At 41.5% G+C, this 27,608-nt stretch overlaps 1 protein-coding gene across 1 annotated transcript in view; it reads right to left on the minus strand.

The window, feature by feature from the left end:
* Positions 1-27,608, minus strand: part of fat3a (FAT atypical cadherin 3a) — a 321,467-nt gene that overhangs the window by 80,712 nt on the left and 213,147 nt on the right. The window contains exons 24-26 of the mRNA XM_047390981.1: positions 23,959-24,204; positions 21,477-21,723; positions 17,338-17,491 (exon numbers count right to left, since the gene is read on the minus strand). Coding sequence (XP_047246937.1) covers positions 17,338-17,491; positions 21,477-21,723; positions 23,959-24,204 — 647 coding nt within the window. The remainder of the gene's footprint in view (positions 1-17,337; positions 17,492-21,476; positions 21,724-23,958; positions 24,205-27,608) is intronic.

Here is a 27,608-nt window from a genome sequence, read left to right on the forward strand (position 1 = left end):
TCCGGTGAGGCGGGGAATTGCAGGGGGTTCTTTTTACAATGTACACTAGTGTTTAACCGTTCTCCCCATGACGACTCTAAAATCGCTTATATTATTGGTCTTTTGACAGGGAAGGCTTTACGTTGGGCTGAGTCCTGCTTTCCTAACTGTTCACAGTTTGGTTGCACTTTTTCTGAGTTTGGGAAGGAGTTTAGACAAAAATTTTCCTTTGATTTTGATCTGGCAGCTTCTGGCCAAACGTTATGGGCTTTAAAGCAACTGAATAGACCACTTTTCGAATTTGCTATTGATTTTCGTATACTGGCAGCAGTGTCAGGCTGGGATAGTCGCGCTCTAAAATCTGCCTTTTTTCATGCCCTAGATGAGCCATTAAAGGACGAACTGGTATTGGTTAATGAACCTGAACCTTTAGAAGAGTTTATTGCTTTAGCTATTCGACTGGATAGTCGACTAAGAGAGAGAAGGAGAACTTTGAAAGAACACTGTTATGTCGAACCCCAGGCAGCCTGTCCTCCTTCATTAGCTCCAAGGTTGCTACCCTTAGAATCACTTACTCAGGAACCAGAACCCATGCAAATCGGCCGCGCCTGCCTCTCCAACTTGGAGAGGGAGAGACGTCGGCAAACTAGACAGTGTTTTTACTGTGGCTCACCTGAGCATTTTGTCGCAGACTGCCCCACCTGTCTTTCTCGGCCAAAAGGGGGGGTCCGTCGGTAGTGAGGAGCATTCCGTCGGAACAGCTTTACGCCCTTTCTGCTCCTAGATTTTGTTTGTCGACTTCACTATTATTTAACCAACCCCCAGTCTCTCCAGTCACTGAAGCAACTGATTTTCCTGACCTTTCCCAGGTTCCCAGGGAGTATTTAGACCTGAAACAGGCATTTAATAAGACCAAGGCTCTGTCATTACCCCCCCCAGGCCTTATGACTGCTCCATAGATTTGCTTCCTGGAGCTACGTTACCTTCGAGTAGGTTATACCCCGCTTCCAAGCTTGAGCAACAATCTTTGGAGAAATACATTAATGAGTCGCTCGCAGCAGGGTTAATCCGTCCCTCCTCTTCACCTTTAGGAGCTGGCTTCTTCTTCGTCAGTAAGAAGGATGGGTCACTACGACCCTGCATTGATTATAGGGGTTTAAACAATATCACAATTCAGAATAAGTATCTCCTACCATTACTTACCTCTGCTTTTGAACCCGTACGTGAAGCCACTGTATTCACTAAATTGGATCTTAGAAATGCATATCATTTAGTCAGGATCCGCCAGGGTCTTGAGTGGAAGACCGCTTTTAAGACCCCACTTGGACATTTCGAGTACCTGGTAATGTCCTTCGGACTCTGCAATGCTGCTGTGTTCCAGGCACTTGTGAATGATGTACTAAGGGACTTTCTGAACTTTTTTGTTTTTGTTTATTTAGATGATATCCTGATCTATTCTCGCAACTTGGAGGAGCATTGACAACATGTCCATCAGGTTTTACAGAGACTCTTAGAAAATCGCCTATTCGTGAAAGCAGAGAAGTGCGAGTTTCACAAGTCTTCTTTGCCCTTCCTGGGCTTCATCCTCGAGGGTGGACAGATGTGTTCGGACCCTGAGAAGGTGAAGGCAGTTTTGGAGTGGCCGGTTCCTGATTCCCGGAAACAGTTGCAGAGGTTACTGGGCTTTGCCAACTTTTACCGACGTTTCATCCGCAACTACAGGCAAACGGTGTCGGCTCTCACCGCTCTAACTTCCACCAAGATCTGTTTTCAATGGACACCAGCAGCTGACCAGGCCTTCCACACCCTCAAGGAGAGATTCGCCTGAGTACCCAATCTGGTCCACCCGGATCCTTCCAGACAGTTTGTGCTGGAGGTCGACGCTTCTGATACTGGGTTGGGGGTGGTGCTCTCGCAGCAATCCAGTGATGACGGCAAGCTACATCCTTGTGGGTTCTTCTCGCGCCGTCTGGGTAGCTCTGAAAGAAATTAGGATGTTGGGGACAGAGAGCTGCTAGCAATAAAACTAGCCTTAGAAGAGTGGAGGCATTGGTTAGAGGGAACTACACACCCTATTTTAGTCTGGACTGATCATAGAAATCTAGCATACTTGCAGTCTGCTAAAAGATTAAACCCTAGGCAGGCACGTTGGTCCCTTTTCTTTTCACTGTTTAACTTGTCCATTTCTTTCAGACCTGGTGCTAAGAACATTAAGCCTGATGCCCTTTCTCGGCTGTATTTGTGGAGGCATAAAGCTGTGTTTGAATAGATTAAAAATGTTATTATTGTGTTTACCATTATAAGATTAATTCTGTGAATTCTTTGTTCTGTGCATAAGGAAATAGGCCTGTCTGGAAACAGATTACATTAGGGAAACGTTCTTGGCGAGAGCAAAAAACTAATGGGCTTGTTATTGTAGGAAATCTTGTGATGTGCTGACCCTTGCCAGGTCAGTGTGACATCAATTCAGCCGTCCAGTTGACCACAGGAATAAGGAATGATAAGAGCTTGCATTGTGTTTCAGCTGGGAAAGTTTTGATATCCCTAAAGTCCTGCCAGGTCAATTTGACCTGAGAGTTTGCATCCAGATAAGTCATGAGAATGTTATTATAAAATGTCATGTAGCCCAATCTGATGTTTTCCAGATGTTGGGCCGTAGTGCATTCTCGGAAACGTAGAGGGAAAACAACGTTGAAGATGCCAAGAAATGTTATGTAATTGAGGATAATGATTTCAGTTGGTCAAGAGGATCCAAATACACACTAATGCTTTGTATCTGTATGAAAACCACCCCGTAAAGACTGAAAGGGAGGGAGACTTCTGGAATTTTTGATGAAGATGATTCTGTGCGTTTTTGAAGAATAGAATTTCCTTCCCGTGAGTGCTGTTAGATGAGAGATGTCTCGGAGTTCTGTTTTTATTATCTTAGCTCAGTGATCAGACCGCCCGCTCCTAAATATTCACCTGACGATTCAGAAAAGGAGCCTGAACCCATTGTTCCTCCCCATTGGTCCATAGGAAGGGTGTCCTGGGAGATCAAGAACTTAGTAGCCCAGGCCCATCGCACTGAGCAGAATCCTGGAACAGGTCCTTCCAATCTAACTTATGTTCCTACTGTTGTAAGGGCGCGAGTAATCCAATGGTTCCACACGTTTTCTGCTCACCCCGCTGTTAGTCGAACTATTGCCTTAATCAGGAGGCGTTTTTGGTAGCCTTCCTTGCACCGAGATGTGAAGGACTGGGTACTGGCCTGCCCTGATTGTGCCAGAAACAAGCGCAGTAGTCAACCACCATCCGGTTTGCTCCAACCCCTGTGTGTTCCTAAGTGCCCCTGGTCACACATTGGTCTGGACTTTGTATCTGGGTTGCCGTTGTCGTGCAGCATGACTGTTATTATGACTGTTATTGATCGTTTTTCTAAGGCTTGTCACCTGATCCCTTTAAGAAAATTTCCCTCGGCCTTCCAAACAGCTCAGTTATTGGTTAAGCATGTTTTCAGGTTGCACAGCATCCCATTCTGTCATACCGTGGTCCTCAGTTTGTATCACAAGTTTGGAAGCAGTTTTGTTCTTCTCTCGGAGCTAAACTATCATTGACTTCTGGCCACCACCCTCACTCTAACGGTCAGGTTGAGAGACTGAACCAACTACTCGAGTCCTCACTTAGATGTCCTCACTGGAGTGCACATTTGCCTTGGGTTGAATATGCAATTAATTCCCAGGTTTCTTCTGCTACCGGTATCTCCCCATTTGAAGCCTCTGTTGGTTACCAGCCCCCCTTGTTTGCGGCGGACGAACGGGACATCGCCGTTACCTCCGTCCGACACCATATGCAGAAGGGTGTGGAGATCTACCATAGCAGCACTTCATCGTACTGCTAGCCAAAACAAGAGGGTTGCGGACCGTACGAGGCGCCCCGCTCCAGCGTACCAACCTGGTCAGAAGGTTTGGTTGTCATCCGGGACATACCGCTTAAGTCTATGTCTAAGAAACTGTCCCCCCGTTTCATTGGCCCCTATGTAATCGAGTCCCTTGTTGGTCCCTCTGCTGTACGTCTTCGTTTGCCCTCCTCTCTACGTGTCCATCCCACTTTTCATGTGTCCCAAGTTAAGCCTGTCCTAGTTCACAGTTCTAGAGCTCCAGCCTTCTCATGTATAGTTAAGTATTTCTCGTTTTGACTTTTGCTGACCTGCTTCTGTCTTCTTGTATCCCAGATTGAGACTACCTGGATACTACCAAGGCTGGATTGACGCCTTTGTTAAAGCATATTTTTGGAGTACCTTCGCTTCACAGAAGCCACGTCATTATTGTCCTACTGGACTACCTTGCTGGCTGCCGCCAAGTGCTTCCTGCCTCACACCGATTCCACAAAACCTGTCCACCCTCCACCACTCTCAAGCGACCCAGCTCTGGCACCGTACTACCACTCGTTATTGCACACTCCTGGTTTGGAAGCCTTCATACTCACCGCACTGTGTGCCCTTTCTGGTCAGTCTGAATCCCTCTCCTCCTGGCAGAGAACTCACCCAGCCTAGTAAGGAAATGCTTATTCATTAATCCGTTCTAAGTTTTACTCCTACTTACTGCTCACTTCTTCTTTACAGCCTACCCCTCCATGTACCAGAATGCCCAGTATTCCTGTATTCAATAAACTCATTACAAACTTTCCTGTTTCTCCTGAGCATTTCCTGCATGTGGGTCAAGTTGGTTTACAAAACTATGAAAGATTTATCTTATATATTTCCTTTTTATTAACTTTACTATTTGATCTTTATAACCTTTAATGTTGTATGTGTAAGTAAACATCTGATGAGTGGTTTGCAGGCAAGGAGGAAAGGTGGAATCGGGATGATGCAGTCACAGTTGAGAACATCATAAAGATGAAGGCTGATTGTGCCGAACAAAGAGTGCACATATCTTAAGATTATGGAGACTGTGCAAGTGTGTTGTACAAGATAATGGGGTACATGATCTATGTCACGTTGCTACTGTTTGTTCTCCATATCACTGACAGTGCGAGGGTGTATCTCAGTGTCTGAAACTTCAGTAGACAACAAGCTACTGACTAAAAAATAATCCAGATGAGAGTAAGAATGATAGACATGTGAGAAGAAAGTATATTCTCTGTGATTAGGGTGGAGAAATCGCCATGCATCGCAAAGTCCCCAATCACTCATGTACTGTTTAACTATAGTTATTGATTGCCAACTGTGCTGAGTCCAAGATCAGAATCAGAATCAGAATCAGCTTTATTGCCAAGTTCGTACATACAAACAAGGAATTTGACTCCGGTACACTTTGCTCTTTGGTTTTGTTTTTGTATTACAGAATATACATATTTACAATGTACAATATACACATATATAATAAAAAGGTGCATTTGCAACATCTGTATGCTGTTGTGTTGTACTCTATTAAATGTTCAACAGAGAAACAGCCTGGGGGAAGAAACTGTCTCTGTGGCGGTAGGAGATTTGTAACTGAAAGCACATCTCTGTCTGTCCTCCTCGCAACGAGTAAGAAACTAATTATCTTGTCTTTCTCTTCTTTTTGTGATGTTATAAGTATGTTAGGTTGATTGAACCTTACAGGCATGTATACTGACTATAACGTTTGGTTATGTTGAGATATTTTTATTATTATAAATCTACCCTGTGGATCAGTAATTGTGTATAATACTGTGAAGTTACTATTTTTGTGATTTAAAATTGCTACTCCCCTTTGCCTGGAATTGTAGCAGGCAGAAAACAAATTAGGAAACTCAGGTGATTTAAGATCATTTGCAGCTGTGGCAGATTTATGAATCTCTTGTAATAAGACATCTGCCTGTAGTCTTTTAAAAATAATTGGTTGTTTAAAAATATTTAATATTTTCTCTGTGGTGCCGACTCTATGCACATTCCATGTGACAAATCTTAGTGTGCCCACAGTTCTGAAAGTTGGACAGTGTATGACACCATAGAAACAGATAGACCAAAGTGAAATCATCAAGTCCAGATACAGATATAGGAAAGAGGACGGAACAATAAGAGGGTGCTTGGGGTAAGAGGGGGTGAGAGATATAGGGTTATGTTAAGAAATATTTTTGTGTGTGTGTGGATGTGTGTGAGTGTGCATGTTTGTGTGTGACAGAAAGAAAAAAAGTGACAGAGGAGTGGTAACAGACAAGTAAAAGGAGACAAAATGGAGCTGTCGGGGTCTGGGAAACTTGTTGCCTGCTGCTTACTGTGCTTGCTCACCAGATGGCACCGGAGCTCCTTGGGTAGATGTGCAGCAGGTGTCGCTCATCATCAATCAGGTCCTGAGGTTTAAAAGGAGCAAGCAGTCAGCACTTCGTTGCCTGGGTGTTTGCCAATAGTGGTAACTTCTGAGTTTTTTCTCCCGAGAACTTACCTTTTGTGTGTACTCCTTCTCAGGTCTTCCTGACCTCCTGGCTCCAGTCTCGGTGTCGTTCCTCTGGGAAGATCCCAAGTACTCCTGACTTCAAGCTCCCTTGCTTACTAAGCTCCAGGTGGCTGACTCCCAGCTCCAAACCTCCAAGCAACCTGCAAGCGAACCTTGCCCACCCTCCAACGTGAGTACAGAATCCACCACCAAGTGTACTCACTTGGGTCGATTCTCCAATTACAATCAGTTCGGCTGCACCTATGAACAAATTATTCAAGAATTTAGGTAAATTTTCTCAACTGAGACAGACCAAACCAATATAGCCCGCCAGATATGGGCCTTGAAACAGAACCATCGATTAGTACCGGAACATTCAGTTAAATTTCGAATCCTAGCCGCAGCCTCTGGATGGAAAACATTTTTCAGTCCATGAATGAATCACTGAAGGATGAGCTAGTTGTTTTGGAGGAGCCTAAAACATTAAATGATTTAATTTCTCTGGCAGCTAGAATTGACAGACGGATTCAGGAAAGGAAAAAGACCCGAATGGAAACATTTGCTGTAAAACCCAATTTATCATCCACTTCATCCACCCCCAGTCGGTCTTCTCAGAACACTCCCACGTCAGAGCCCAAACCCATGCAGGTGGGGCGGACTAGTCTAACTCCTGAGGAAAGGCAGACGAAGAGAATCAAATCTATGCTTGTATTGTGGTTCGCCTAATCATTTCATAGCCGCTTATTATGTGCGGCCAAAAGAGGGGGTCCACCGACTTTAAAGGGGAGGCCGGTGGACCAACAAATAGCCCCACAATCCCCTCGATTCATTCTTCCAGCAACTTTATTGTTTCAACAAGATTCACTGGAGGTATCTGCATTGATCAACTCAGGAAGTGAAGAGAATCTGATTGATCATCTGTTAGTAAAACAAGCCGGCATTGAAACTAAGCCTCTCCAACTTCCACAACGAGTTCAGGCTCTAGATGGACGAACACTTCACAAAATAACTAACAGAACCAAATCTCTGGAGGTTGTTCTCTCAGGTAATCACAGGGAGTTTATTTCTTTTTACATTTTCCCAGTCTCTCAATCCCCCTTGGTGTTGGGTTTCCCTTGGCTGCAGGATGGAACGTTACAACCCTGTATTGATTACCGGGGGTTAAATCAAATCACTGTTAAAAACAAATATCCTCTACCTCTCATCTAATCAGCTTTTGAACCGGTCCATGACTCAACTGTGTTTACAAAACTTGACCCCCGTAATACATACCACTTAGTCAGAATCGGCCAAGGAGACGAGTAGAAGATAGCATTTAAAACTCCACTTGGTCATTTTGAATACTTGGTAATGCCTTTTGGTTTAACCAACACCCCAGCAGTTTTTCAGACCCTCGTAAACGATGTCCTTAGACACTTCCTGAACATCTTGATCTTTGTTTACCTCGATGATATCCTAATCTACTCCAAGAACCTCTCAGAACATTGCCATCACGTGAGGCTTATACTCCAACGCTTCGTAGAAAACAGATTGTTTGTAAAAGCCGAGAAATGTGAATTCCATCAACCATCTGTTACTTTCATTGGGTTCATCCTCGCAGGTGGGCAGGTTCACTCAGATCTGGAGAAAATAAAAGCCATCATGGAGTGTCCCTTTCCGGAGTCCCACAAACAGCTGCTACGGTTCTTAGGATTCGCAAACTTCTACCGGAGATTCATCAGAAATTACAGTCAGACAGTTGCTCCCCTCACTGCTCTCACCTCCACCAAGTCGACCTTTAAGTGAACTCCAGAAGCCACCATCGCAATCCTCTCCCTGAAGGAGAGGTTCTCTCAGGCACCCATTCTAGTCCATCCCGACCCCGCAGTTTATCTTAGAAGTTGACGCTTCGGACTCCGGTGTGGGAGCTGTGGGAGATAGAAGATCTGGTGAACCAGGCCTTGAGATCTGAACCTGATCCTGGTACAGGACCTCCCAACTTTACATACGTACCCTCCTCAGTCCGACCCCAGGTAATTCACTGGTTACACACAACTAAGTTCTCTGCTCATCCTGGAGCTAGTTGCACCACAGCTATTGTCTCCCAAAGATTTTGGTGGCCCTCCATGCACAAGGACATCAAGGAGTATATACGATTTGTGCTAGGAACAAACCCACAAATCAGCAACCTGCGGGGTTACTCCAGCCACTCGATGTACCTAATAGACCGTGGTCCCACATCTCCCTGGACTTCGTTACAGGCTTTCCTAAGTCACAAGGTATGACCACTATTTGAACCATCATTGACTGTTTATCAAAATCATGCACTCTCATTCCACTAAAAACAACTTCCGTCAGCCTTCCAAAAAGCCCAACTCTCAACGTGTTTTCCACCTACATGGCATTCCTAAAGACATCCTGTCCAATTGGGTTCCCCAGTTTACCTCACAAGTCTGGAAAAAATTCTGCTTGGCCCTGGATGATAAGGTCTTGTTTACTTCCGGTTATCACCCACAATCCAATGGACAATATGAGAGAATGAATCAGGAACTCAGGACACTGCACTCTGTTAACTGATTGGAGCAAATACCTTCCCTGGATCGAGTACGCACACAATTCCCACGTTTCTGCTGCTACTGACCTATCACCTTTTGAAGTTTCCCTAGGGTATTAACCTCCCCTGTTCCCATCTGATGAGAAAGAAATAGCGGTCACATCAGTTCAACACCACATCCGTCGCAGTAAGCGCATCTGGGACTCCACCGTACAAGTTCTCCATCGCACTGCGGCTCAACACAAACACTTTACTGACAAGAGACGCAGACCTGCCCCCCAATACCAACCTGGCCAGAAGGTTTGGCTGTCTTCATGGGATGTTCCTTTAAAATCTATGTCAAGAAAACTCTCCCCCCACTTTATTGGTCCTTATGTCATAGAATCTGTGATGTGTCCCACTTCGGTCCGCCTTTGTCTCCCTTGCAGTCTCAACATTCATCCCACTTTTCATGTTTCACAGCTACAACCTATGTACATTCTGCCCTCCAGCCAAACCCTCTCCACCAACCCGGGACTTCCAGGGGCACCCAGTGTTTTCGGTCCGAAAGATTGTGGACTCCCGTCGGCGAGGTAGGGGTTGGCAGTACCTCGTCGATTGGGAGGGTTGCGGTCCTGAGGACTGATCTTGGGTGCCCCGTTCTTTCATTTGTGAAACTTCTTTAATATCTGACTATCTTGCTTCTTTGCCTTCCACTTCTTCTGGTCTGCCAGGTGGCGGCCGTTGAGGGGGGATGATGTCGGGGTCTGTGAAGCTTGTTGCCTGCTGCTTACCTTGCTTACTCACCAGATGGTGCCAGAGCTCCTTGTGGAGATGTGCAGCAGGTGTCGCTCATCATCAAGTCCTGAGGTTTAAAAGGAGCGAGCAGTCAGCACTTCGTTGCCTGAGTGTTTGCCAATAGTGGTAACTTACTGGCCAAGTTAAGCTTGCTTAAAACTCTCCCAAAAACTTACCTTTTGCGTGTACTCCTTCTCAGGTCTTCCTGACCTGGCTCCAGTCTCGGTGTTGTTCCTCTGGCAAGATCCCAAGTACTCCTGACTTCAATCTCCCTCGCTTACTAAGCTTCAGCTGGCTGACTCCAAGCTCCAAACCTCCAAGCAACCTGCAAGCGAACCTAGCCTATCCTCCAACGTGAGTACAGAATCCACCACCAAGTGTACTCACCTCACTCTGGCGTTGTCTATCCTGCAAAGGCAATCCAAACTTGTGTTCCGCCAAACCATTCATCTGAGGATTTCAAGTCCTACCTGGGCAAAAAGACATCCACCAACCTCCCAGGCCCCACTCCGTAAGCAAACAAGATCTTCAAACTTCAAAATTCACCTCTGAACCCTTCATCCTGTTACCTGTTGTCCCTCTCCATACAGTTGGTGTGCTTCCAGTCCTGGGTCTGTTACCTGAAGTTATCTGTTAAAGGAAAATAAACTGTTAAACCGTTTTCTGTCTCCTGAGTGTTATCTGCATGTGGGTCAAAGCAGTTAAATTTACCATGACAGGAGCAGATACACAGAAAACCAGCCATGGCCCTTCCCACATCAAACAATGTAAACATCATGCTGAGCTATGCTTTAAATTATATTATAATGGCCATTTAGGCCAGTGTACATTCAGGCAGTTAGTTTTCTCTTTTGAAACAAAAAATGAAAAAAATAAAAACACACCAGCATTTTGGTTTTTCGTTTATTGAACCAAACGGAAAAATCGGATAACAAACCGTTATCTGATTTCCAAATTTATGTACCAAATGGAAAAAGGATGATGAGCGCTCATTTTCAATTAATATAGGTTTTGTTTTTGACAAGAGGTCTGACCCAGAAACTTTCCTTGCATGTAAACTACATCAGGGGGCTGCTAAAACAGAACGGGAGAATAAACCCAGTACAGTCACTATGGATAAAATGGAGACCTTCATTTTATTTCATGGAAATAAAAGATTAACATCTAAAGCAGAAGAAATAACAACTGAAAATTGCTGTCATATTTCAGGTATGTTTATGTTTTTACTTTTATTCAGCTGCTGTATTTTTTTTTCCCGCTGTATTTTAAAATATAGAATATCGGACTAGCATCTTCATCAGGCTAGCTTGATTAAAAACAGTAGAAATACTGTCGGCGTGTCTTTAAAAGGAGCTTGTCTGTCAGTGGTAGGAAAAGAAAGCGTCTACTTGATGCGTCTATTTGACGACGCAAATGTTGCCATATTTCCCCGGGCTGATGGGGACTTCAAATGCCTTGATCTCATCACATGGGAACATTATGAGGTCCATATGAGGTAATGGTAGTTGAAAAACTGGCTATGATGCCCTCGTGGGATTATCCTGCCCATTTTAGTTTTCAGCAGCCACCTGGCACAGCTGCTGCTTCCTCCAGTCCAATTCCATGGGCCACCATGACCAGGACTTTTCATAGGTGATTAAATAAATTATATTTTCCTTCACAAAGGATCTAACGTCACTAACACTATAATAGTTAGGCTTAGCCTCTAAAATTGTGCTTAACTCAGTGCATAATATTAGGGTCCTCCTAGTTGAGAGGGTTTAGCTACTGGCATTATTATGCCATTATCATTATATTGGTCGGAAATGGTCTCCAAATGGCAATATTATCGTTTAGCACAATAATTTCTGGGACAATTTATCGTCCAGCAAAATTTGTTATCATGAGAGGCTTAACAGTATGGTTGAACTGCATTCTACTATAGTTTAACCTAGGTTTAATGCTCCTTTAAGTTGCCCATGGAATTTTTTCAAGAACATTTATGTAATGTTTTTAATTTCTTTTTTTATTTGTAGGTCCTCTAAACAAGCTGATGTTTTCAACCCGCTGCAGAAGCCTCGTTGGTTGCAGGGGATGTATTGAACATTGGAGCAGCACCTGAACTTATTGTCCCAAGTGTTGGGCAGTGCATTTGGAAGACAGCATACATTAACTTACTGGACTCTCTGAAGCATTAGGACCACTGGAAAGGTTGTTCTTGTAGTATGTTCATTGTTGTGGCATGCTGCTTTTGCTTGTCTGCTTAAGCAGTTCTCAATATTGTATTTACCACAAAGTGTATTTCAGTTAGAGTAGATCATAGCAGAGAATTCTACCTCAGTTTGTTTATTCAAGAAATGTTGGCAGATCACTGGCACAACAAGGAGAGAAAAAAGTAACTTTCTATAAACTAACACTCTCCTCTGTGATGCTCAAGACTGACAATCTTTTTAACAAGGTTCTATCCATCAAGAAGGAAAGTCTTTCAGTGAATAGTTCATTTCATAGTTATCTTTTTGCAAACATTAGGCCGTATTGTAAGTAAAATGCTATGGTTTGTTATAATAGACAGTACAAGCATCATGTTTGTTGTACAAGTACAGTTATTTTCGTCCAAGTTGATCTTTTTCTTTAACTAAACTGGATATAGTAGAGAGGATTTGGCCTGAAATAAACACAAGGGTCAATTATCCCATAAAACGTCTCTAGTCCAAATGATTGGCCAGGAAAGAGTGGACATGGATATTTGGTCCACATAATTTGTATTCTTACACTACACACTTTTAAACTTCATTCCCAAGTGACAGATTTTTTCCATTTCCATTTTTTACTTTTTAGGTAAAGGTGTCCCCAACGATCTGGCACAATGTGATTGCACGGCAAGGGTCCCAGGAGCTCTACTACCCGAATCCTCTGTTGCTGCTGATGTCTACAGGCAAGAAACAGGAAATTCACTGACCAGAGACTCAGTATTTGGTACTGACCTGTTTTATTCTGGTAGGAGTAAGGCAGAAGCAGAGTTCAACTTGCTTCACCCTGACCTAGCATGTTTGTTTGACTCTATTGTGAACATGCACAAGAGACTATTCCAAGACTGTTCAAGACTAGGAGGTATTTGTAAGATGAGCTTTACTCATGAGAGCCCCCATGGGAAGGGAAGAAATCATGTGTGATGTTTGTGAGTTCTATGTAGGCTTTTTTTTGGTCATTGTTACAAGGAAGTTAAATGCAGTTGTTTTGTTGAGGTTGAAGCTGATGGTACCATCCGTGTTGGGAGAGAGTCATTCTAAATAAGCCATTTATTTTGATCTCAACAGAACATTTAATCTGATTTCAAATCAATGTGTGTTTTGATGATGATGACATCATAAATTTTTATTTAACTAAGATCTCACATTACATTCATCAATCTCTGCTTTGCCTGTTAGTGCACAAAAAAGAAATAGCAGAAGTTTGAAAAAAAAAAAAAATTACAAGCTTTTAAAGTTTAACACTGGTAATCTCGGCTGCTGTTACCTTGTCTGTATGGCAGTTTTCTCTGGGTTTGAGTAAAAAGGAGTCCTTAGATCAGCAGGTGGATTTTCAGCTGTGCATTTCTTGTACGACTCACTTTTACAGAGTCGCCTCACATTGTGCTCTCCTCCATGTGAAATTAATAATAACATTGGCAAACCTTATAGCAATCCCTTTTCTTTTCCGAGACGTACTTTCCATTATATTCTGTATAGCCTACTAATGTAAGCTATACAAGAAAATCATTTCCTTGTTTTATTTTACTAGCATCGTAGCGTGCAGGTTGGTCATTTTGATTGACAGCTGATGTGGCTCTGTGATGATAACTACAACTCTGCTTTCTTTACATTTCAGAAGAGGTCCAGTCAAATAGTTTTTTACTTATCAGAATTTGATCTGGTCAAATGCGGGACATTGTTTCTGTTTGAGGGACACCGGAACAGGAGTGAAAAATGCACCACAGTCCCACACAAATCGGGACATTTGGTCACCCTGAGAGACGATGTGAGGTGCCTCATTAGGTTGGAGTTGCTGGTCACAGATGTGGATAATTTCTTTGTTCCCGTACATAACTTGAAAACCACATGCATATTTTTGCCTTTAACATCAGCGAACGTGAAATATTACCTATACTTCAAGCTTTTGAACACTGTCTTTGAATTTACAAGACTCCCCTCCATCTACATGTTTCTCTCTTGCAGCTGGTTTACTAAGTCTGTGTGATGAAAACCCACCTGCCTGATGACTTCTCAGCCAATCGGCGTCACGTATGCCGCTATTTGTCCGTGGCCCCCTCCCCCACCTCTAGCTTTTTCCTTGAAGAGCTTTGAAAAAAACACTCAATGGAACTATGGGAGAAAAGCAAATCTTTCCGCAGCAGCAGACTGTGCTCTTATTAAACCCCGCTTAGTAAGTTGTAGTAACACGTTGCGTTACATTGTAAATATCATAACGGTGTTACAGAAATGACAAAAGTAATTAGTTAGATTGCTCCATTACCGAAAAATTTATGCAGTTAATAGCGCCGTTTTTTTTTTTTTGTAAGCCCGTTACTCCCAACACTGTTCCAAAAGAACGATATCCTGGATACAAACGGCTAAAATGAGCTTCCTCCACTGGGTGGCCAAGCACTCCCTTAGAGATGGAGTGAGGACCTCAGCCATCCGGAAGGAGCTCGGAGTATAGTCACTGCTCCTTCCATATCGAGAGGACAGTTGAGGTGGCTCAGGCATCTGTATCTGATGCCTCCTGCACATCCCATCTGGAGGAGGTCCAGGGGACGGCCCACGAGATGCTGTGTCTCTCGGTTGGCCTGGGAACGCTTTGGGCTATCCACCGGAGGAGTTGGAGGAGGTCTCTGGGGAGAGGAAAGCCGGGGCATCACTGCTCAGTCTGCTGCCCCTGGGACCCAGTCCCGTATAAAGCGGAGGATGACCAGTATGAGTACTTTTCAATGAGGCTGATGTGGGCTAATAATTATATATGTTTTTTTTTATGTCCTATCAAAAACACCAGAAAAATCTGAAACAGAGCCAGGAGTAATGCAATGTATTAAGAGGTTGCTGTAAGGACACATCTTGTTTAGGTGATTATCTCCCCTGGCTTTGGATGCTGTGAAGCTGAAAATATTTTTGCTGGTACTCTTTTACATTTGGACAGTTGTTATGATCAGAATCAGAATCAGAATCAGAAAAGCTTTATTGCCAAGTACGTTTTTGGACATACAAGGAATTTGTTTTGGCGTAGTCGGTGCAATACAATACAAATTAAACAGTACAAACATATCTACAATATAATATAAATATAAGTGCACAGTTTTAAGTGAGTGAGAGTAAATATAGAGCAGTATAAGATGCATAGCCGTAACTTGTTGGGCCACTGCGGATCAGCTTTTTAAAATCTGAAAGTTATGCATTCAATTTCAGCTTCCTCCATTCACTTGTCAATGTGCCCCAGGGCAAGGTACTTAACCCCAAGTTGCCAAATGATCTGTTTCTTGTGTATAAATGTCTGTGCATTTGTGAGTGTGACTGGGTGAATGTATAACTAGTGTAAAGTGCTTTAAGTGATTCGTATGACCAGAGAGCGCTATATGAATTCAGTCCATTGGAGTAGTTGAGCTCAAAAGCTTAACTACCTGAACTTGTGGAAGCGTGAAGCTTCGTTTGGTAGATTAAAAATTTTACTATTGTTTTTACCATATGTAAAATGAATTCTGTGTAGATTGTTCTGGGCATAAGGAAAACGTCACTCTGAGCAACATGCAAACCCTGTCTGGGAACAAGGTAGATAAGGAAACAGTCTTGGTGTAAGGAAAGACTGATGGACTTGATATTGTAGAAGCAAACTTGTAGGCTGGATGGAAACAGTTATCCTGAATCCTGCCAGGTTGCTTTGACATTAGTTTAGCAGTCCAGTTTAGCTCAGGAATGGGGAGTTGACCGGAATGATGAAATTGTTGTGGTACAAACTGTCATGTAGACCAATTTGATTTCATGCAGATGTTTGATGGTTTTGTATTCCTGGAACTGCGCTTGAGAATCAATGTTGTGAGTGCCAAAATGTGCGTAAGTGAGAGGGTACATCTGATTGGTCAAAAAGTCTCACATACACAACAATGATATGACTACTGTATATATCTTGACACATGAAAGGGATTTTGGAATTCTTTTGGATTTTGTATGAATATGTATTCAAAGATGTGTTCTGAATAAAAGGTCCCCGTGTGGGCTTTGAGACAAAACCAGCTGTCTCCTCATCATTTTTAAATTAGGAAACTTTCTTCTCCCACAAACTACATCCAGAAACCCCAGATTAGTCAAAAAAGAGCCGTTGTGGATGCAGAGCAGGAGCAAAAAGGTGAGAGAAGGAGGAAGTTCAAACCATCTCTTCAATCAATTACAATTGGCAACATGAGATCTTTGGCAAACAAAAGGGATGATCTTCAAGTGCTAACAAGGACCCAGCAAGTGTCGTAAATGCAGTACAATGTCTCCAATGTCTCCATGGTTTTCTATCTATACAAACTGACAGATTTACAGAGGAGCGGAAGAAGCAACGGAGGTGAAGGGACAGTGCTGGTGAACAACATATGGTAATCAGGACATGCAACTGTGAAATATAATCTATATAGCCCAGATGTTGAACTGTTAGCATTAAGTTTTCATCATTTCAGCTAAAAATTATATTAGTTATTTTATGTTCTATCAAAAAACACCTGAAACATCTGAAACAGAGTCAGGAGCCATGCAATGTGTTTAGAGGAATGGCTGTGGTCAGGACACTGCTAAGCCTTTGTTGTTGCACTTTCTTTGATAAATAAAAAACCAACCATCCCAAAAACACTTTAGCAAAATTGGTCAAAAAAGTAACTTTTAATAAAGAATATAAAAAATTTAACTATTCTTCTACAAAAACTCTTAGGATATCCTTTTTGTAGAGCAAAACTGAGCTATAGGCAACCATCTTCTCCAGAATGGTATGCCTGAAACGACATGTTAAACTAAATAAAATAAATGCCGACAATAACACATCAAATTGAAGAGTCCTGTATTACTTTTAAAATGCTAGATATGTAGTATTATTCTACTGTTGACAGTCATTTAAGACTTAATGCTATATGACAGAAGAATGTCCCCATTTGTCATGCTTGTGAGGTTCAGGTTTTCTGTGTTTACAGACAGTCTGTGACATCAGAGCGCAAAGATCATCTGTGCATCTATGTCATATGAACAAACAAAACGAGGATATTATATTGTAGTCTTTACAGGACTGTGAAAAAGTATTTGCCTCTCAGAGATTTTTTAAGTTTTTTTGTGATACACAAGTGTGAAAAAGATAACATTAGTAAATTAAAAAATTTATCATTTAATTTTAATCAAGGGGAATAAGATCCAAACCAACCTGGCCCAATTAATTACAGGAGTTAACTGTAATTTGTTGATAACTGCCAGACTTGTTGAATCGAGAAATGAATGATGTAGGCTAAAAGATCTCACACACCAACACATCATGTCCTGATCTAAATAAATTCAATAACAGATGAAAAAAAAGAAAATCCCTCACATTTATTAGTCTGAAAAGGGTTACACAGGCATTTATATTTTATTGTGATTTTTATTTAACAGCACAACATAAATTCTCTTCAAAATTATTCTTAGGTTTGGAACTCACATAAGGCCCCTGAAGCCTCTCCTGCAGCTGCAGAGGAATGCGTTGCCGATGGGTTTACACACACCACTGTTCTGACAGGGGTTGGGAACACACACTGTAATCTCCATTTCACAGCTACCTCCAGTGTACTGGGGATTACAACTACATGTAAACCCTGAAAAAAAAGGTGGGAAGAAGAAAAGGTGATGGATGCACTATATATTGTACAAGAGAAGTCGTATATGTCTGCTATATATCACTTACAGATTATACAATTATGTTCACAAATGTCATAAAATCCAGAAAAAAAGTGGTATATCAAAAATAATAAAAACAAACAACTAAAAACTGCAACCATCACTGAAGCTTGACACATAATGGATAAATCTGACAGAAATAAAAATTAATGCAGAAGTAAACAATCAAATCAAGCTATTTTATCTTTTTTTTATCTAAGAAATTGATATTTCTCTTCGGAATTCTAAAAAGCTCATTGTAAACCTCCATGTTTGTTTAATTTGGCCTTTTATTGGATTTTTGTATTTATTTATGCATTATTTTCCACCCTTTTTAATTTTAAGTTTAATTTAAATGTTTTAAAATAAAATAAAAAATTTTATCTTTATCATGTAATTTTATTATTTACAGAATTTTTATCATACATTTCACCCTTGTATTTGTTTCTATTCTGTCTGCTTTACTCTTTTCTTTGACAAATGGAACCAGGGAGGGTGGAAGGGGTGAGGTGAGCTTTTAAACTGCGCCTTCAGTTCCACATGTTGCCTTTTGGTCAGCATGAAGGAGCAGATCTTGGATTCTGACAGGGGCTGTGTCTGTTTAGCTCTGCTGCTTATAGAGTGATCTGAGCATGGTCAGGGAATCTACAGTATGTGAAACTGTGTTGTTTGAACTAGTTGTTTGAACTCAAGTCAGTTACAGTTCTTTATAACAAAGCACATTAACTGCTGTTTTAGTAAATAATAACACAACTATTAAGGAATGTTTGTAATTTTATTACTTCTTTCCCAGAGAGAGAGCTCATACTGAAGCTCTTTTTCAGAACTTAGCCCCTTTTCCATTGCTTGTAGAAAGTGCAGGGTGTGTTTCCATACAAATTTACCCGGGTAATTTTCTTTCCGGGAACTTTACTCTCACGGGTAAAAGGTCCTGGTCTGAGATAGGACATTTCAGATTTCCCCGGGATTGTTAAAGGGGTGGGTTGTGTGCAGCGAGGCATTGAACTACCAGCTGCAGTAAATGTGGTGGTCAATATATAAATTTATCATTTTTATATCATTAATTTGTTACAAAAACTAGTTTAAAGATATTTTTTGTGCGAGAAAGTAGACCTCAAAACTTCATCTGCGCAGTCAGTTCATCCAGAATGAGTCTCCTTTTAAAATGTTCTTTCAGAATTTTCGGACCAGCAGAGCTCTGCTGACAGGCTGGTCTGGCTGCTAAACTAAGCTAACTGAGAATTTGGACTAGGATTTTGAAACAAACCGCTGCCTCATCTAGGGACTGGGATTTCCCATTACCTGTTATCTGTTTGTGGTCGCTGAAAGTAAATATGAAGCGTTTAGTAGGTATGTGGTGAATAATTGCGAGGACCAGAATATAAAATATTTTTTGCCAAAAATGTTCGACACTTTAAGTTAATGTAGGACTTAGCTATTAAGTATTTTGCCACTGTTCTGTAGGAAAAAGTATTCTAATGCAGTACTGATTATCAATCAGAACAATTTAAATACAAAATTATATAAATACAAATTTCCCCTAAGATTGTCTTTTTATGTAAACCTAATTTAGTGGAGTGTGAACTATTTATTATTTTTCATTTTGCATAGTTTAATGCAGACAGCTCTACAGGAGGAGAGACAACAGTTCCATGATTGGATGCAAGACCTGCATCCCATAGTCTACATCAGTCACACGCTGTTTCCCCTGAGAAAAGCGCTATGCCACAGTGGGGAAAGAAGCTTTGGCTATCAAGTGTAAACTTGGTTCCTTAAAATACTACCTTCCTGGGAGAGAGCTCATCTTGGAGACTGACCACAAGGCACTACAATGACTAAGGTCATGAAGGATACTAATGGAACAATTGCCCGTTGTTGTTTTTTTTTTTTTTGCAATTTCTCTCTCTTGAAGGCTGTGAGCAAGCTCTCCTACTGCTCTGCCAACTTGAAAGCTAACTTATAAATACTGTACAGGTTTGTGGAGTTGCTCCCCTCAGTTTATGCAACTGGTCCCCCTGTTTTTTTGCTGGTACTCTTTTACTTTTGGACAGTTGTTATGATGCAAGACCATAGCAACAGTTTTTTTTTTTTTTCACAACTGATTAGCTGCTGGACGACTTCAGATCAGTGTCTTACAATCTGAAAGTTATGGATTCAATTCATGCTTCCTCCTGCCACTTGTCAATGTGCCCCAGGGCAAGGCACTTAACCCCAAGTTGGCAACTGATCTTTGCCTCCTGTATATATGTGTGTGCATTTCTGAGTCTGATTGGGTGAATGTAAAACTAGTGTAAAGTGCTTTAAGTGGTTGTTATGACTAGAAAGTGCTATATAAATTCAGTCCATTTACCATTAACATCTCAAAAGCTCAAATAATACCTGAACTATGGCCTAAAATCCTAGATGTGTTCAAAAAGAGCTGTCGTGGATGTGGAGCAGAAGCAAGAAGGTGGGAGAGAAGGAGGAAGTTCAACCCATCTCTTCAATTGATTACAATTGGCAACATGAGATCTTTGGTAAACAAAAGGGATGATCTTCAAGGGCTAACTAGACCCAGCAAGAGTATCGTGGATCCAGTATAATGTGTTCCACTGACACATGGGTGCAGGATATTATCCTCGACTCTAACGTCTCTCTGGTTTTCTAAAAATACAAACTGACAGTGATTTACAGAGAAGCGGAAGAAGCAATGGAGGTTGATTAGCAGTGCTGGTAACAGATAGTGTAATCTAGGACATACTACTGTGAAATATCATCTCTGTAGCCCATATGTGGAACTGTTATCCTTAAGTTTTCATCCATATTATTTACAAAGAAAGTTCACCAATGTTATTTTGTCATGGCTTATAAACCCCTTGAGGCAACCTGTGATGAAGAGAACTGTTTTGTGGCTACAGACTGGGAAGCACTGTAACACCTGTGGCGCTGTTTGAATGGCAGCCTCACTTCTGTCAGTCTGCCACAGGGCAGCTTTGTCTACAATGTAGTCTACCACTGTCAGTATGTGAATGGGTGGATGACTGTTGGGACCCTAGCCAAGGGGTTACCACATTAAAGGCTGGTATGAACTTTGCTGGAATTTTCAAAATAAATCGCATTAATCTACTTCCAGCTCCGCCAAAGAAGATGAAGAGTTGGAGCAGAATCTCTGAACAAAAACCCTATACCAACTTCCAATCATTCTCAATCGGTCAGCAGCTTCGCAGCTAAAGGAGAGAAACCCGTGTCAGCTGAAGGTCTTTAATCTTGCGGGCGAGTATAAGACTTCTACATTCGAGAAATCCTTGGATCCAAAGTGACAATGATCCGGTGGCTGAGTCCCCGCCAATCCTGTGCAACAAAGTTAAGTAATTATCTGCTGTTCAAGTACTCAGCATTCATTCATAAAAATAAGGTAATTAAGACAAGCTTAACTTCTCTTTTTTTCTCTTTTGGATTAATATAGTCTCTTGTAACTTAACCGAAAACTGTAAAATAAAAAGTAAACCTGATCCTAAAATTATAGCTTTTTTAGACAATTATTACAACAATATCTTACAACAAAAGCTTTTCAACATTTGTTTTTTTATGAAAGAGCGAATAATAATAGGTTTAGGTTTTTATAAAGAAATAATAACAAATACAACACTAAAATATGAAATACAATAAGTATTTCTTACCAGGTATGAAACCTTTTAATGAGGCGTTTGTGGATCAGTGGGGAGAGTAGTCGTCGTGCATTTGTGAATACGGTTGGGTGAAAGTGGCTCTAGTATGAAATGCTTTGAGTGGTCGGTAGGACTGGAAAGGTGCTTTATAAGTTCAGTCCATTTACCATACATTTTATTCAACTGCTGGATTCTTATTATGCTGCTGATATAATTAACTGATTAATTACAGCACACAGAACTGAGTTAGCTTTACTTTGTATTCACTGTTACTCACCGCCAGAGGGCAGACTGGTACAAGAGGCACCATTGCGACAGGGTTGATGCTGGCAGGCATCAGGGTAGAGAATGCAGCCAAGCTTTAGCTCTGTCAGTTCCACTACCTCTGCATACTGCGCTTGTTTATTCTGCAGTGGGAGCTCTCTATTATTAAGCATGACTGAATCAAGGCATCCTTGGAATCCCTCATACACCCGTGGGTCCTTTTGGGAGACCACAAGATTACGCGAGTGTGGAGGCTGCACCTGAAAATTAGGAGTTTAGAATTTAAACATGAACAGATATTACTAAACAGAAATATGCATTTATCATGTAAATCTCTATCTACTTTGAAAAAAAGGAAGCATGGTGTGACTTTTAACATAAAGAAATACAGCTTCAGTCAAAAACTACAGGCAATTTAGAAGGTTAAACCAATAATTTTACATATAATTAAATAATGTTATTTATAGAAATGTTACATACTTTCCAGAATCTCAAAAAAGTGTACTATTTCAGTGAATTAGTTACTGAATTCTGTCTATTGAAAACTGAATGACAGTATCCTTTATTGTCATTGTCAGAAGTACTTTAATAGAAACTATCTGGTCAGTGCATGAGCAATAAATAATTTATGTAAAATGGAAAAATAGAAGCAGTTGTTGAAAAGATAAAATAAAACATTGGAAACAAAACATATGTACATACATTTATACTGTTTTCTTTTATACTGATCTCCCTTGCATCCTGGCTGTGTTGAGTTTAGCAATTGCTGCTGGATAGAAACTGTTGTTGAAGATGCTTGTCCTTGCTTTAAGGGATCTGTAGCTTCTGATGGATGGTAACAGTTCAAACAGTGCGTGATCCAGGTAAGAAGTGCCTTTTATGGGCTTTCCTCTGAACCACTGTACAGCTGGTGTACTACACACAGATGCTATATTGGTCATCATGATCTTAATACAGCACCGATAAAAGGACACCAGCAGTCTCCATGTGATGTCATTTTTCTAAGCACCCTCAGGAAGTGCAGTCCCTTCTGGGTATTTTTGACTGGCTCAGATGTGTTCCTGTTCCAGCTTAGGTTCTCCTTGATGTGGACTACCACCCTCTCCACAAAGTCCCTGCTGATGATCAGTGGTAAAACATCTGTCCTCCTTTTCCTATAGTCCACTTGGAGATGTTGACCAGCAAGTCGTTCTTTGTGCACTATTGTGTTAGCCGCTCTACCTTGTCCCGATAGGCTGACTCATCCAACTCAGAGATGAGCCCCACCACTGTCATCTGCAAACTTGTAGAGAAGGGGGCTCAATGCACAGCCCTTTGGAGAGCCGGTGCTAAGGGCCCTTATTGCCTAAACCGAAGGTTTTGTTTCTCTCCTTCAGCACCTGCCTGACCTCCCTGGTCATCCAGGGCTTCTTTTTCCACAGTAACAGTGTCTCTGCAGGTCTTGATGTAACATAGAACACTGTCTGTGAACACCTCCGGGTCTGGGTCTTAAAAAATCTCCCATTTGGCCCTGTCAAAGCAGTACTGCAGATGTTGGGAGGCATTCTTGGGCCAAGTTTTAAAGGTTTTCCTGAGGGTAGCATAAGCAGGAATTATAAACAAGGACAAGTGGTCACACTGGCCCAGATTCAGGAGTAGCCTAGCCTTGTAACCTAGCTTGATGTTGCTGTAGACCTTGTCTAGCGTGTTAGCTCCTCTGGTAGCACACATTACATACTGGTGGGATTTGGGAAGCACTGCCTTTAATTCCACCCAATTACAGTCTCCAGCTATAATCTGCTATAAGATTCAGAGTCAATGCTCTGCTGGTGCCCATCTTCTTGGTCTTGGAGATGTTGAGCAACATGTTGTTCTTTGTGCACCATACTTTCAGCCGCTCCACCTTGTCCCGTTAGGCTACGCATCCCCTTCAGAGACGAGTCCCTGGACTGTGGTGTCATCTATAAACTTGACAATGGTGTTGTTGTGGTGAGCGAGGGTGTTGTTGTAGGTGTAAAGGATATAGAGCAGGAGGCTCAATGCACAGCCATGTGGATTGAGCCCCACCAGTTCATATACAGGGCAAATTGGTGGGGTTATAAACCATCTGGAAGAAGTGATGTAATCTAAGCCCTGGCCAGATATTCAAAACATTTAATGACCACTGGAGTTGTGCAACAGGCCGGTAGTCATTAAATCTGGAAATGTGGGTTTTTTGGGCAAGGGGAAAATGATGGAGGTTCTTGGACAAGGAGGGACAGTGGAATGAAACATAGCTACGCATTTCAGAGTTCTGCCTTCTGTCTTCTTCAGGATTAGATCTTAAATGAACCTTAAGACAATTGTGTTTGTTAACTGAGTCTAAGTTGTCTTTATCTGCATTGAAAAAAAAAAACAATTCTCCCAACCCTACCACCCAGTTTAGTGAAGAAAAAGAACTGCTAAATTATAATAACAGATCATGCCAAAAAAGCTGGGAAGCCCAGAACAGCCCATACTCTAAAGCAGGTACTGACCAGTGCTCCAAAGTAGAAAGTACGATGTGGAGATAATGTTTGTATTAAGGAGGGGAACTGCCGTTGCTCAATATAGCTGTCATCTAGTGCCAGGCTACTGAAATTGCGATTCAGTTCCAGCACCACAGTGTGCCAGTTGCCATCATTGATGCGACGTCCAGCAGGCCCCAACATGTCAGGACCATCAACCCCTCCACTCGGGAGAGGGGCACAGGACAGCTGGAACCACAGTTTTCCTTCCTCTAACTGTGCAAAGACAAAAAGACAATCATAATTTAATATTGCATAGTACATTCAATATCAAAATTATCTATCTATCTATCTATCCGTCCGTCCGTCCGTCTGTCTATCTGTTGGAAATGTATATAAGTTATCATTGTTTAGTTTAAATCATGTTTATGTTTGAAGTTCTACTCTAGTTAAGATGATTCCTATGATTGTTTTTTAGTGTGAAAAAAGCGGAAGGTTAAGGAATGCGGTCTGGAGCGGATCACTCTCTGGACATGACAAGCCTATACCATATATGGGAATGACTACTCTTTTAGGTTGAAATCTCTGTAAGAATTGGCTGAACCAATTCCCGCTTTTTGCTTGTTGGAATGTGAGTTGTAAATAAAAGGCTGGTGCAAGAATTTCTCCCTTTGTGTGAAGGAAATCACTGTTCTGGCAGAGGACTGTCTCACCCTTGCAAGTCAAACTTACTTGGTTCACTTGTGTCTTATTTTACACTTGTCTGTATTTATCAGCTTACTAACTCTATCATTTATTGGTCTTTCGAGCTGGAGCGCTAGAAATCTGCTGCCCGGGGCCCTGCGGTGCATGTGGGGTTTCAGTCAGTGCAGCAAAAAAAACCCAAAAAAAACAACTTATAATTTTAAAGGAGGTTTTTCGGTTCCTGCTCTTACCCATTTGGTACAGAGACAAAACAGAAAGTCAAACTTAAAAAAAAAAAAAACAAGGAGGTTTATATAGCAGAAGCCTGAGAAGAGTATAACGACGCTTGTGTACTAAGGGGGAGGGGCAGGCAGCTACAACCCCAGGGTGCTGCGGCAGCTGTGATTGCCCTGAACCCTTAGCGCCAATGGAACAGATAATCCACGACTTGTGATGTTGTGGGAAAATGTTAGAAGGAGAGTTTAGACAGAGAGCAGATCATACCATCATTAACCAGACTAAACAGAAAATAGAAGAGCCAATCACTGAGTACAAAATAACAATGGTAGAAGTGTTTTAAAATAATAGAAGACTGCAACATGATAATGCTGATGACAGTCCCAAACAACAGCAGTTAAAAAATGCCCTCCAGGCAAATGCTTTGTCTGAGATTTGTAACTGGGTCACAAAACATAATATTGATCTACCCACCTGCTCAGTTAGCAGTTGACAGAACTGGACAATGCATGCTGAAAAGGTGGTCAGTGGAAAGAAAAAACAACCCCCTACTGATACCTTCTATGCTGAAGATGACATATTTTATACAGGACCAGTAAGTAGGGGGAGGGGTAGAATCAGAGGAAGAGGAGGTGATAATGACAAATGTTGGTCCTGTGGACAACATGGACTTGGGCTAGAAACTGTCCAAATGGGCACCCCAGTCAACCATGACTAGAAGAAGAAATTATAGATATTGCAGCAGCATACATGGATAAGATGAGATCCTCTCCAAATGCAACAGTTTATGTCAGTCTACATGAGATACTAATAACTTCACCTACTGAAATGTTTAATGAACTGATTGAATATGTGAAACAACTGACTAACATAATAATGACGTTTTTTAACAGGTGATGATCATCCAGGAGGAATGCAGTGTTCTAGGAAGTGCAGCTCATTTATTAACAATAATTTTTCTCCGATAGGTGGAACTTGGAGAAATAACATCACACTGTGTGGAAGTTTTGCTGACTAATCATAGGCTGGAGCTATGAAACATTATGTTCACAGACCAAATGACCGAACGACCCAAGACCAAATGACTAAGGTTCTGACTGACTTATGAACCTCACTGATCTGACGATGATAACCTGACACTTCTCCAGACTGGACGGACCCAACAGACAACACCTTCAAGGTGGAACCCACTAACACCACCTTATTGATCCTTGGTGGATAAAAAAAACAAAAAGAATTGAAGCATTTAAAACAGACCTAGTGGAAAAAATTTGCATTTTAAAAATGTAAAAAGAAAGTTATATTGGAATTTTTGCAAATGAAATTGGTCTGATAGAGAAGTGTAAGGATTATGATTATTGATTAATTAATATTTATCAAGAATTATAATTTAAAATCATAATTTGAGGAAAAAAAAATCTTAACCAAAAATCATTACTTACAAATAGAAATCAGAGATGTCCTCTGGTGTTGTGATTATGGGCTCAAAGGTCTTTAATAATTACAAATTATTAACCAAAACCACCAACTGCCACTGTTTATTCAACCACTTCACCGACCTTGTTTTGACAGATAAATCACTCTTGCATGAAATAAACACGAACACTTCTCTTAATAATATATATATGGAGATTTATTGAAGCCAAATAATCCTGATATACCATTATTCTGGTCCAAAAACCTTCACCTAACTAACAAGCACTGTTCTACACAAAGGGAATAAAAATGACTACCTAACAATAATAATAAAATAAATATTTATATGCATTTAGTGTCTATGAAGATCAAACCAGCAGTTTTATGGACAAAATGTGTAATTTGTGTCAAATGGAAAGAGAAGTCCTCCTGGTGTGTTGATGTCTCGATTCCAGCGGTCAGCTGATAAAACGGTGAACTGGGTGCTCTTAGCCACTTTCAGCTGATCGCACAAAATCTCAGACAAAGGGTCAAAACTCTGAGGCGGGAACTCAGTGGAAAATCTCCAGCAATAAAACTGGAACAAAGAGTGGTCAGAGCACGAGGGACAGACTGCAGTTGCTTCGAATGAAAACTTTTAAAAGTCCAACTTCTAACTCCTGGCTGATTTGGGATTAGCCGGACAAAACATTAACCACGCACAATTCAGCAGCACTTGCGCAGCAAATCAAAACACCACTCAGCATAAAACACTTCAATCAGTATTGCATGCAACAAGTTAATACCTTAGATTAACTACTGGTGATTCTAAATCACCTTCACTATGCATCATCCTGCCCAAACCTCTAAATCCACCTATCCAATTTAATATAAAAAGAACGAAACTACTTTGATGTTGATTTCTTCTCTCCACCGGTTGAGGATGGGTGAGGTCTGACGAAAAATGAGGGGAGGGGGTACCACGCGTCCTAGATCAAATTAAGAAAAAAAACGAATGGTAACTTCTCATCCATCCAGGAAGGGAAAACATGAAGAACCGTTTAGTCGACTGAATAACAAGGAGGAAACTCGTCTCCTTGGAAATAGAACCTCTGTGGGTTTTCACCTGCACCGGGTGTTGGCGCTGTCTTCGATCGGCCAATAAATCTGCTGATCTTCGTGTATCAGACAGATTTCTAGCTTTCAAGCTCTTCCGGGAATGGCCTTGTGGAGCAAAGGTTCGCCTGCGAGCTTTTGTCTATCCAGATATGCGCCTCCGTTGCGCTGTCCTGTGAGACACGCGGGAAATGGCAACGAAACTCTCCATCTCAGCCAGTTTATACTCCCAGTGACGTCAGAGCTGC

The sequence above is a fragment of the Girardinichthys multiradiatus genome, chromosome 18, assembly GCF_021462225.1.
Source record: "Girardinichthys multiradiatus isolate DD_20200921_A chromosome 18, DD_fGirMul_XY1, whole genome shotgun sequence".
NCBI lineage: Eukaryota > Metazoa > Chordata > Actinopteri > Cyprinodontiformes > Goodeidae > Girardinichthys > Girardinichthys multiradiatus.